The 13,652-nt window shown below is 42.9% G+C and overlaps 1 protein-coding gene across 1 annotated transcript in view; it reads right to left on the reverse strand.

Moving 5' to 3' along the window:
- The window catches only part of doc2a (double C2-like domains, alpha), a 64,901-nt gene extending 54,276 nt beyond the window's left edge, over positions 1–10,625 (reverse strand). The window contains exons 1-2 of the mRNA XM_063904188.1: positions 10,571–10,625; positions 9,449–9,778 (exon numbers count right to left, since the gene is read on the reverse strand). Of these exons, the coding sequence (XP_063760258.1) occupies positions 9,449–9,773 (325 nt within the window). The 5' untranslated portion in view covers positions 9,774–9,778; positions 10,571–10,625. The remainder of the gene's footprint in view (positions 1–9,448; positions 9,779–10,570) is intronic.
- Between the last annotated feature and the right edge of the window lie 3,027 nt (positions 10,626–13,652).

A 13,652-nucleotide genomic window follows, 5' to 3' on the forward strand; every position in this document is an offset into this window, starting at 1 on the left:
ACATAAGTTTTCCCAGCTAATTACAAGATCTTACCAAGCACATACTGTATGCACTTGTTCTATTCTCTTCTTTAACTTTTTACAAGCAAAAACACATTTCTTAAATTATTTTCTGCTTTTGGAGCAGTATTTCCCAGTGTATGTTGGAGGGGGTTCCAATTCTTTATTTGTCTGCCAAATACTGATACTGATAAATCTTGTGTATCCAGTAACTGCAGAACTAATCCTATAATAAATGCGTGTGAGTAATGAATTAAATCCATAAATATTTTATTAGTGGATCTGAAACACATATCTGGTGCAGCTTAAAAAACGAGAGCAAGGAGTGATCTGCTCCCTGCACGTCATTCACCAGGACGATGGTGTAAACCCCAGAGTCTCCGCAGCATGCATCCGTGTTTATCTGCAGCCTGCTGCCTTATCTTACTACCAACACATCAGTGATCCACTCCAGGTGTGGAAGTATTCCCCCTGAAACACATGTGCTTGTGCTGCATTATAAAGGTTATTTGGAAAGGCATGCGTTATTCATGAGTTGTTTCCCTGAGCTGAACTCAGGGGTTGTTTGTCTCCATGGTTGGTCAGATAAATTGGATCTTCATTGATCACACTGCAGCATCATTAAACCCTCTGAGATTAGAAAAACAACTGGCCAATAGAACCTCAACATGGTGATTGCCGCGATGTTGGAGTAAGTGGCTGTTTTTTTAATGTATCTAACGCTTTGCATCTGTTCTTATTCAAAGAACAAAATATTCCCTTTTTCGTGGGACACAACAAAGGTTACCTCAACATAGAAACCAACCTAACTGTGTATAATTTTTGAAGTATTTTAAAAGAAATTTCAAAATGTCAAATTGTCGTGAATGTAATATACATAATTCACCTCCTTCTTAAGTGTGGTTCTACACACTGTTGTTTCATGCCTGTAAGTATGACCGTTGGTTTATGCTTGAAAGTACGACTGTAAAAAGGGATCGTGGTCCCTTTAATTAATCAGTGTTTACGATGACGTGGAGCCCCATGCTTGTTGGTTTACAGGACAGCGCCATCTTGTTTTGTTAACTTTTACTGTGTGATTAAACGAGACACGCATTCGTGTGCTCAACTGTAATGAACGTCTCCTGCGCTTCAATACGATCTCCACACTGGTGACCCCGACGTTTGTTTGCTGGACGTATCCAGAGACACAACACGACATGAAAATGACGGTGAACGCTGTTACCCTCAAACTCCCCGAATTCTGGGAATCATCTGCGTCAGCATGGTTTGCCCAGACTGAAGCGCAGTTTGCGTTGCGTGAAATCACCGTTGATACTACACGTTACTACTACGTTGTATCAGCTCTTGGAAATTCAACAGCATCCAGAGTGGTGAGCCTCCTTAAAAATCCTCCCGCAGCTGAAAAGTATGCAACACTTAAAGCCCACCTGTTGAAAACTTTTGAACTGTCAGATGCTGAGAGAGCCAGCAGGCTTTTCTCCCTTCAGGGACTGGGTGACAGCAAACCGTCTGAGCTCATGGACCGTATGCTGGATCTCCTAGGTGAGCACAGACCCGATTTTCTTTTCATGCAACTTTTTCTGCGTCAGCTGCCTTCCCAAGTGAGAGCTGCATTAGCAAACACCACAATCACTGATTGTCGGAGACTGGCTGAAGAGGCTGATACGTTTTTCCTGGCGAGTCAAGGGCACTGTGTCATGGCGGCGCTCCTTCCCGCGCATGTCGTTCCTGTGCCACAGGACGATTCCGCACTCATTGCTGCAACATCTTCTCGTCGGCAGCAGTTTTCAGGCCGGCAGCAGTTTTCAGGCCCCCAGCAGTCTTCACGTTTCCTGTGCGACACGGGAGCACAGAGGAGCGTCCTGCCTGCATCCCGTTTGGACATTGCGACCGACAGCCATGGCCCCCCTATGGAAGCTGCTAATGGGACCCCCATCCGCACATATGGAAAGAGGTGTGTTGAGTTGTGTTTCGAGGGCATCGGTTTTGCTGGGATTTTGTTACAGCCAACATTGCTTTTCCCCTCCTTGGTGCCGATTTTTTGTGCGCACACGGACTGTTAGTGGATGTCAAGAACCGCCGTTTGATTGACGCTGTCACGTTTTGTTCATATAGGTGCACGCTCAGCGGGGCTGACATACAGTGGGGCAAAAAAGTATTTATTCAGCCACCAATTGTGCAAGTTCTCCCATTTAAAAAGATGAGAGAGGCCTGTAATTTTTATCATAGGTATACCTCAACTATGAGAGACAGAATGAGAAAAGAAAATCCAGAAAATCACATTGTAGGATTTTTAATGAATTAATTTTCTAATGATTGTGGAAAATAAGTATTTGGTCACTAACAAAAGTTCATCTCAATACTTTGTTATATACCTTTTGTTGGCAATGACAGAGGTCAAACGTTTTCTGTAAGTCTTCACAAGGTTTTCACACACTGTTGCTGGTATTTTGGCCCATTCCTCCATGCAGATCTCCTCTAAAGCAGTGATGTTTTGGGGCTGTCGCTGGGCAACACGGACTTTCAACTCCCTCCAAAGATTTTCTATGGGGTTGAGATCTGGAGACTGGCTAGGCCACTCCAGGACCTTGAAATGCTTCTTACGAAGCCACTCCTTCGTTGCCCTGGCGGTGTGTTTGGGATCATTGTCATGCTGAAAGACCCAGCCACGCTTCATCTTCAGTGCCCTTGCTGATGGAAGGAAGTTTTCACTCAAAATCTCACGATACATGGCCCCATTCATTCTTTCCTTTACACGGATCAGTCGTCCTGGTCCCTTTGCAGAAAAACAGCCCCAAAGCATGATGTCTCCACCCCCATGCTTCACAGTAGGTAGCTATGGTGTTCTTTGGATGCAACTCTGCATTCTTTCTCCTCCAAACACGACGACTTGAGTTTTTACCAAAAAGTTCTATTTTGGTTTCATCTGACCATATGACATTCTCCCAATCCTCTTCTGGATCATCCAAATGCCCTCTAGCAAACTTCAGACGGGCCTGGACATGTACTGGCTTAAGCAGGGGGACACGTCTGGAACTGCAGGATTTAAGTCCCTGGCGGCGTAGTGTGTTACTGATGGTAGCCTCTGTTACTTTGGTCCCAGCTCTCTGCAGGTCATTCACTAGGTCCCCCCGTGTGGTTCTGGGATTTTTGCTCACCGTTCTTGTGATCGTTTTGACCCCACGGGGTGAGATCTTGCGTGGAGCCCCAGATCGAGGGAGATTAGCAGTGGTCTTGTATGTCTTCCATTTTCTAATAATTGCTCCCACAGTTGATTTCTTCACACCAAGCTGCTTACCTATTGCAGATTCAGTTTTCCCAGCCTGGTGCAGGTCTACAATTTAGTCTCTGGTCTCCTTTGACAGCTCTTTGGTCTTGGCCATAGTGGAGTTTGGAGTATGACTGTTTGAGGATGTGGACAGGTGTCTTTTATACTGATAACGAGTTCAAAAAGGTGCCATTAATACAGGTAACGAGTGGAGGACAGAGGAGCCTCTTAAAGAAGAAGTTACAGGTCTGTGAGAGCCAGAAATCGTGCTTGTTTGTAGGTGACCAAATACTTATTTTACCGAGGAATTTACCAATTAATTCATTAAAAATCCTACAATGTGATTTCCTGGATTTTCTTTTTTCATTCTGTCTCTCATAGTTGAGGTATACCTATGATAAAAATGACAGGCCTCTCTCATCTTTTTAAATGGGAGAACTTGCACAATTGGTGGCTGACTAAATACTTTTTTGCCCCACTGTACAACATACAACTGTCTAGCATGCTCTCATCCCCAGATGACTTCCAACGTCTACTGGCTGGTTTCCCGGCCCTCACTCAGCCCACTTTCTCGGCGTCTGCCGTGAAGCATGGTGTGGAGCACCATCTCGCCACTACTGGTCCACCCGTTTACGCCCGTGCTCGGCGCCACGACCCGACCAAGCTTGCCGTTGCAAAGGCTGAGTTTGCTAACATGGAGCGCCTGGGCATAGTCCGCCGATCCGACAGCCCGTGGGCGTCACCCCTCCACATCGTCCCCAAACCCGGTGGCAGCTGGCGCCCGTGTGGCGACTACCGGCGGCTTAATGAGGCAACGACACCTGACCGATACCCAGTCCTGAACATACAGGATTTTTCATCACACCTGGCTGGTATGGTGATTTTTTCCAAGGTTGACCTCGTCCGGGGTTATCATCAGGTGCCGGTACACTCACTGGACATTCCCAAAACGGCAGTTATCACGCCATTTGGCCTGTTTGAGTTTTTGACTCAATGACACGTGCATTTATCGGTACCTGGGTTGCCCGTTTCGGCACTCCATCAGACATATCCTCTGACCGGGGCGCGCAGTTTACGTCTGAGCTGTGGAACGCTGTTGCCCAGAGCCTAGGAGTGAAACTCCACCGCACTACTGCATATCACCCGCAGGCGAACGGACTCTGTGAGCGGTTTCATAGGTCGATGAAGGCTGCTCTTCGTGCCAGCCTCAAAGACTGCAACTGGGTCGACAAGCTCCCGTGGGTAATGCTGGGCATCAGAACTGCACGAAAGGAGGACCTACAGTCCTCATCCGCAGAGCTTGTTTATGGCCAGCCGCTGCGGGTTCCAGGGGATTTTGTCTCTAGCACCACTGCCCCTTGGTCTGCAACTCTCCAGCAAGCCACGCTACTGGACAATGCGAGGCTTTTCGCTCCTATCCCTACTTCCCGTCACGGCCTCCCTCAGTCGCACATCCCCACTGGGCTTCAGACGGCTGATTATGTTTTCATTCGCCACGATGCCCACAGGGGACCGCTACGCCCGCCCTACGAAGGTCCATTCCGTGTGTTGGAGACAGGGGATAAACATTTTGTGGTGGACATGGGTGGCAAACCGGAGCGACTCTCTGTTGACCGCCTCAAACCCGCTCATTTGGATGTGGCTAGGCCCATTGAATTGGCCCAGCCCCCAAGACGCGGGCGACCTCCAGGTCTGCCCCCACCCCCTGCTCCCCTCCCTCCCAAAACCCCCACACTGCATGCCCCACACCCGTGTCATGGTGAGACACCTGCCGCAGTAGTGCCTCCTCTGCCTCCTGTACGGCACAGCCGTTGTGGCCGTTTAATACGACCACCTCACCGATGACTGTTTTTTTGTTTTTCTTCTTATATGGTGAATTCTGGGGGGACGTGTGTAGTGAATGTAATATACATAATTCACCTCCTTCTTAAGTGTGGTTCGACACACTGTTGTTTCATGCCTGTAAGTATGACCGTTGGTTTATGCTTGAAAGTATGACTGTAAAAAGGGATCGTGGTCCCTTTAATTAATCTGTGTTTACGATGACGTGGAGCCCCATGCTTGTTGGTTTACAGGACAGCTCCATCTTGTTTTGTTATAACTTTTACTGTGTGATTAAACGAGACACGCATTCGTGTGCTCAACTGTAATGAACGTCTCCTGAGTTTCAATACGATCTCCACAAAATGTTGTTTAATCATTTTATATTCAAGTATTTTGTATTGAAATCATATCTTTCCTCATTAATATTCTAATATTTTTTAAGTTGAGTTAGGGCAGTCAGAATAACAGAATTCTGGACAAAATAACTATATTATTTAATCAGCTCCACTGTTGGAGGGGTTAATAGCGGTGACAACAAGCCTGATTATTCGCCTTCATTTTTCACATCGTAAAGGTCGCTTCCGTATTGCATAATTTTGTGTTGGTACTTCGGCTTAAGAGCTGAAGCGTTATATCTTTGGTTAGCGTCATAAACTTTATCAACTTTCATTTGCCAAGGGAACCGTTTATAAGGTAGCTTGTTAGCAGGATAGGTAGCTAACGTTAGCTTGCTATATACCTAGCACACTTTCGGTCTCTAGGTAAACTTGTTTATTATAAATGGACCTTTGTCTTCCCTTCTGGCATAGAGTGGTGCAGTAATGAGTGCTAAATCCTGGAAGTGAGTTTTACCTTTTTTCTTACAAAATAAAATACGACAGTAAACACTCCACCAGTCAATGTCCAAAGCTTCTAGGTGTCATGAAACGGTAACGTCTAACTCATGGAAACGTCTAAACCATGGCTGCCCAAATTGGGGCCCGACCGATTATATTTGGCCCGTGCCTTCCCGCACTGTCCCACCATAAACGATCGGAAGCTCTCGTTGAAAATTATTTATTGGCGCACTACCAAATAATGCCATAGAATGAGCTCCAGTCAGCTCCTAGCTATCCGATAACGCCCAAGACCAGTGAGTGAGAGGATTCAAGGATGGAGTGTAGTAGGCTGTGGCACACAGACAAACGAAAATTTTAAAAAACTTGGGAACAGGACTATTTTTTTACCGAGGTAGATTCCAATGCAGTGTGTCTGGTATGTAAGCAGAGGGTCGCTGTTTCAAAGGAATACAACATTCGCCGTCACTATCTAACAAAGCATGCGGCTGAGTTCGCAAAGTACACTGGAGAACATCGCAAGGTCAAGTTAGCAGACTTGCTAACAAAGCTAACCACCCAGCAGCGAACTCTACTTCAGCCGTCGACTGCACAAGAAAATGCCACTCGGGCTAGTTATCGCATTAGCAATGCAATCGTGAGAAATGGGAGAGCTTTTGCAGTGGGTGATTTCGTCAAGGAGTGTTTGACAATTGCTGCCCAAGATGTGTGTCCAAATCAGATGCGTGTATTTTCTCAAATTAGCCTGTCACGGAACACTGTCACCCGCCGCGTTGAGGACATGGCCAAAGACGTTCGAGGTCAGATAGCCCAAAGAGCAAGTCACTTTTCTGCCTTCTCCATTGCGTGCAATGAAAGCACCGACGTGTCCGACTCAGCACAGTTGCTGGTGTTTTTGCGAGGCGTCAATGAGGACTTTGAAGTGTGTCAAGAACTAGCGGGCCTTGAAACATTGAAAGGGACAACAAAAGGTGTGGATATTTTTATGGCAGTGGAGCGAGTTCTGGACAAGAACGGTTTGAAGTGGGAAACCCTATCTGGCATCACGACTGATGGAGCCCCAGCCATGGTAGGTAAGCGAGCAGGGCTAACTGCACTTGTGTCGGACAAGGTCTCCGAGTTTGGTGGCTCGATTTTAAACTACCATTGTATTTTGCATCAGCAGCAACTGTGCGCTAAAAACATGGGCTTGAAAAACGTAATGCAGGACGTCGTCGCCATTGTCAACAATATTCGCTCAAAGGCCCTCTCACACCGTCAATTCAAAGCTCTGCTTGATGAGATGGATGCCCAGTATGGTGATGTATTGTACCATCAGGAGGTGCGGTGGTTGAGCCGTGGGAAAGTTTTGCGGCGTTTCTTTGATCTGCGCGAGGAAATAAGAGAGTTTCAAGCCACGAAGACGAACAACATCCAACTGCCCACGGACAGTCACTGGCTTGCAGACCTGGCTTTTCTTGTGGACATCACAGAGCTGCTGAATATCCTCAATCTTCAGCTCCAAGGGAGAGACCAGATGATCACGCAGATGTATGACCATGTCAAAGCCTTCAAGCAAAAGCTCCAGCTGCTTAGCAGACATCTTTCAACAGGTGAGATCTAACTTTAATATTTTATTGAACATAAAACAATGTATTACGCTTGTTGTCACAACCATGCTATCGTAGATATATTGTTTGTGATGCATGTATACTTTGTGTTGGTGGAAAATAGATGTTCTTTTTAAAACCACTAAACCAGGCATTAAATCCAAAACAGTAGTTGTATTGCTTTTCATAGTCTACTGCAGCCATAAACAAAACAAAATATATCCCCTGCCCACCATTTGATTGATGATTGGTATTTCATTTCATTTCATGAACAACCTTGCATCTTACATTGCTGCTTTTGTCTTTGCGTCTGTATTTTCATGAAATTTGGCACATTTCCCCAGCCTCAGAGAAGTTGGGTTGATGGAGGAAGACACACCAAAATACCTCGACATTCTTAACAATCTTGAGGTGGAGTTCGACCATCGCTTTGAAGATTTTCGTGGAAATACAACAGCATTTGAGCTGTTTGCTCAACCTTTCTCTGTGAATGTGGATGCAGTCAGTGAGGAGCTTCAAATGGAACTTTTGGAACTTCAGTCTGATTCAGACCTCCATAGCAGGTTCAGAGAGCTTTCCTTACAAGATTTTTACAGGTCTATTCCCGCACACAGATATGGCAAGATCCGCAAACATGCCCAGGTTATGTTATCCCTCTTTGGAAGTACCTATGTCTGTGAGCAGGCTTTCAGCCTTATGAATCTTAACAAGTCCAAACTGAGGAATGCTTTATCTGACTCTCACCTACATGACATTCTCACTTTGTCAGTTAGTCAGCTTGAACCTGATATTGAGAGGCTTTTAAAAACCAAGAACAGGCTTCATGTTTCCCACTGATTGGACTACTACAGGCAGAATATGTAGGCTCGCCCTAGGCCCCCATTGTGTCACCTGGGAGTATGGTAGGCCCAAGGACTGGTAATGTTCCACACCTGTCCACAAATATTTCATAGTGCTTCAGTTATTTTTTTAATTTAAAGAAGCCAGATCGATGTTATGAAATGTTATTGACCTAAATGTGAAGCACAATAAACAGTGCAATTCATTTTTCAAAATGACTTTGTGATATAGTGTTTATTTTACACACGTATGCTTAACTTACACACGTAATGTACTGCACTCATATATTTACCACACACTTAATGTACTGCAAAATTATCATTTTGGCCCTCCCCTCACGTTCAATTTTGGCCCTCCATCGGGAAGTATTTGGGCACCCCTGGTCTAAACGTTATCAAGCCAAACATTAGCTGCGTTAAGCTTAGCAGTGGTTACGTGACCACGCTGTAGTTTTTCTATTGTGTAAATCCCAAAGTGGCGTTAATATATACAGAGATTATCCTACTGAACAGAACGTGTAAAGTATCATATACATGTGTCCACCAAATATTATCTGCAAAGTCCTGATATCCAATGAGGATATCCCTTTGATTCTTGTGTAGGGACCGCTTGTGATGCTAACTTCCGGGTGAATAAGCACCACTGGTTCATGTTATCCTTTGCCTGATTTTGGGCAGTTCTGCATTGCGTTAATTAATGTTGGTTCTAAAGTTGTAGAGTAGCTTTACATTTTCATAAAACATAAACAATTGCTAACAATGCTGCTAATGCAAAAGCTAAAACCCAGTTGTGTTCAAACCCTAAATGGAAAGAGGGCCGGGGCAAAGAGATTATTCAGCCTTTAAGCGCTATCTGTTCTCTTGTATCAAAGTCAATGAGTTTTTTAAAATAGCTTTTTGTTTATAACCATAAAATAAGGTCTATGGTTAACCCAGGCTGAAGAGAGATTTTAAACTTTTGCTTTAAATAAAATCAGTCCTTGATGTCAGACCAGTATGAAGTCATGCTGAGTCATGCAAAAAGATACAAGTGCGTTTAGATGCAGAGCAACACCCACACAAACACACACATGCCAAAGTGAGACTCACTGCAGTCGTCGCTGTCATCGCTGTTGATCTCCACCGACGTGTCCACACTGCTGGTCAGCGACAGAGAGCAGCCCCCCCCAGTCCGGCCATGGGCTAGCAGAGGGGACAGCAGGTGAGTCCCACCCATCCCTGAGGCCACAGAGCCAGGGCTGAGGGTCAGGGGGGAGGTGGCGGGGTTCGGGGACAAGGGGCCAGGGGAGGTGGGGGACAGGCGGGGAAAGTAGGCGGAGATCTGTCGGATGGGTCTGATGGGGCCAGGGCAAACGTCGATGGCCATGTGTTCCTGGATGGAGATGCTGAGCTTCTTTCCTCTCCGCACCGTCATAGGGTCTAAAGGAAAAAATACAAGACCCCACCAGGTCAATATAGTGGCTTTCTATCATACTACATGAACTTCGTCAGCTGATAACGACAAAATAAAGAGCGGTATTGCTTAGATGAGTAGGGAGAGTTTAATGGTGTGTTCCTTGCCAGTTCAGAATCAGAAATACTGTATTCATCCCAAACTGGGACATTTTTGTGTTACAGCAGCAAAATACAATATAATAAAAATAAGAAATATACAGATAAAATAGTGCAATGAAATGGAATATTAAATGAAAATATAATTTAAGTGTACAGTGTAAAGTGTGCATGTTATGTCCAGTTAACAGAGAGGCTATGGAGCATTGAGTTGTCTTCCAAAACTAATTTTCCATTTGTATTACTTTCCTTACACTATTGTGCTGGATAAGAGACCTAGACACCAACAACAGTTCATCAACCGTGGACAAATCTTCTACTGCTTTGTACTCTTCTAAATCCCAGACACGTTGGGAAACCGAACACATTTGTGTCATCTCCAGCTAGTCAGCTAAATCAATTTTGTTTAAAACCACGGTCTGAACCCAAATAAGAGATTTGGCCATTTTTTTATTCCCTAAATAGATGTGTGATGAAGACATCGCACTATTTGCGTATGAAACATGGTGAAATGCGCACTCAGTACAATACTTTCAAAAACACATTAACCCCTGTAGTCACCCACTACGATTACTTGAAAATGTTGCTTTACATTTTGTAAAACAATCCCTGAAATTCATTATTTAGTTAAAGACAGTTTATATTTTAATCATACTTAACATCAAAATGGTTTCCAAAGTGCAAGAGTAACCAGCTATTACTCTCCTTTACTTCTCCTGGGTCTCAAACAGAGCACCAGAGTGGGGATTCTTTAAATAGAGGCTCAATCAGTCAATGCAGGTGCTCAATTGGAACGTACCATGTTAACCAGGAGCATGGGTAACACTATTTCCTTTTCTTAAAGATGTCATTGTTTGGGGGTTTACTGATAAAATAAAAGAAGCATATGATTATTACTTTGATTCTTAATGTGTAATCATTTTAAGCCATGAATTAGCTTATTTACAATTACGTTAATTAATTTGATCAACAGTTGGTTGGTCTGTAGGGAGGGGCTTAACATATATAAGCTTCTGGCCACCAATGCTTTGGGGGGGGGGGCTTTATAGCAGACAACTGACCTGAAAACTTTGTTTCTGCAAGCTGTATATATAAAGTGTTTTTTCTCTTTCTGGTTTTGGTGTGGATGTCCAAGTGAATTTGTTATTTTGAACTATTTTCTGTAGGGCAGAAAAAGCACTTAAATCAAATTGGCCATTGTTTTTCGTAGTTTTTTAACCGTCACATATGAAAATGTTGCGGAAATAACTACTCAATATTTAAATGCGCTACACTAAAATATGTGCTTCTCGTCTGGTGAAAACACAACACAAGTGTGTTTAAATTTAAACCTTATTACCTAAATGTGCACGCGGTTCCATTTATATTACTTCTGAGGGTTTACGTCGAGCTAAGACTCAAAGAACACTTGACGTTGAGTTGTTTATCTTTGTATTACTTTAAGAAAAATTATATTCATATTGGTAACAGCCGTAAAGACGGATGTTCACACAAACTCTCTTCAAAACATTTAGTTTTGCACAATCCTTAATAACATATGGTCCTTTAATTCTCACTTTCTGTATTTGCATGTTTTATTTTCTGTTGAAATATGCTTGTCAATCATCTACTACAGAGGTTGCGATTATTGGTTTCTTTTCTAGGAAATAAAAAATGTTATTTAACATTTATAAGCTCATAGAAGGCACATTTCATTCCAAAACTAAGAATATTAAATTGTTTGCAGCAGAGGTAATTAGCCAGAAATTTCTAAAAACACCTCCATGGTTACACAACAAAGATTGATAAATTCAAGTTTAAAGATTAAGCAGTAATATAAATAGAAATGTTCTCTCTAGGGACACGCCATTTCATTTGGTCTTGTGCTTTTCATCTCAGAATCAAGCTGGCAGACACATAAGCAATCACATTGTGTTGATCTGACAATTTAACATCTCCTCTCTGTTTCTGTAAGGAGCCTTTATGGTTAAACTGTGCTGACTCCACCATTGATTCCTGATGTAAATAGAAACCCTCATCAATTTATTTTTGTTTTCCGAAACAGTCTGACGCAATTATCCCAGACAGCAGCCTCCGTGGCCCGCAGCAGATAACTGACGGCAGGTGTCTAATGAGCAGCGACTGACTGACAAGTAAAAATGAGGAATTTAATATGTGGGGAAAATATAGAGGATGGATACATCAGGAATTACAATTGCAGTACCAGCCATTAAACTCAGCAAAACCTAAGCAAATCTACAGCATGCACTTTAACTACAACTGCATCTTGTTTTTGAGTCAAAAATAAGTATTTTATCTGTAAATCGTTTAAATAAAGTGTACGTAACCCACATAATCAAGCTGTAGGTAAACAACTGAACCTAACCAAACAACCAATTTGTACGCAACTCGTGTAATCAGTTTGTACATAACCCATGTAATGAATCTGTGTATCCCGTGTCGAAGATTTGTACCCAAATAAGCTCTTTATATGTATCCCACATAATCCAATTTTAAGTAACCTATGTAATCAGCTCATACATAACATTTGTCATCAATTCAATTGCAACCCATTCAATAAAACTATATGTAACTCACATAAGCGATTTGTACATGACCCATCTAATCAAATGTACATGATCCATGGAATAAAGTCGTCTGGAGCCATTATTAACAATGAATACGGCACCCACATAATCAATTCTTACATGACCCATGTTATCAAGTCAAACCCAAACCACTGATGAACTTCATCTTAACCTACATAGTTGAAGCCGATGTAACCCACATAAAGTCACTCATGTCATCAATACATACATGACCGTAATTATCAAGTCATACATGATCAAGTTTTACCGGACCCACACAGTCAATAACTTCAGGACTTTTGTATTTCATTTACGTTATCAAATACAAAATAAATGATGAATTTTTTCAGGACTTCATACTTCTAGACTAAATAAGCGCATCATCCTAGCTGGGCTCACGGCCGCCAAAAAGATGGTGGTTACGCGATGGAAACCCTCACAGATACTCAACATTAGACAGTGGATTCTTACCTTTTTAGATGTGGTATATTTGGAATTGTCAACTGCCCGTTTTCATGGAGCTACTGAAAAAACTCTGTCCATTTGGCAGACAGCAGCTGAATCTTTGAAAGGCTTATTGGGGTAACCTTATAACCTTAACTATCATCCCCCCTTGGGACATTCATTTTATGAATCCTTCTTTCCCCTGAAGTTTGATGTTGTGTGTGTGTGTGTGTGTGTGTGTGTGTGTGTGTGTGTGTGTGTGTGTGTGTGTGTGTGTGTGTGTGTGTGTGTGTGTGTGTGTGTGTGTGTGTGTGTGTGTGTGTGTGTGTGTGTGTGTGTGTGTGTGTGTGACAAATGGCCGACCTTACACTTTTCATGCCCACTCAATATTGTATTGTATTTTTGTATTTTGATGTGCAATTGCTTAATAAAAATTTGGTCACAAAAATAAAAAATGATGAATTAAGTATAACCCAATAAAAAAATATATACTTCTCTAAAAGTGGTCATTCTGCATATATAGTACTTTTGCTTTAGTTACGTAATGTAGTGCTTGTACTTTCTTACAATTACTAAATCAATATTTTGTATACATGGCTTCTGCTGCTCTCCAGTGTATCTTTACTCTAGTATCTCAACTATTTCTGAAGTAAAATATCTGAATTCTTACTCTGGGTAAGTTTGAGGGGGGAAAAAACATTTAATTTATGGCAATTCACTGCTTCCTTTAG

Source organism: Eleginops maclovinus, chromosome 16 (genome assembly GCF_036324505.1).
Source record: "Eleginops maclovinus isolate JMC-PN-2008 ecotype Puerto Natales chromosome 16, JC_Emac_rtc_rv5, whole genome shotgun sequence".
NCBI classification, from domain to species: domain Eukaryota; kingdom Metazoa; phylum Chordata; class Actinopteri; order Perciformes; family Eleginopidae; genus Eleginops; species Eleginops maclovinus.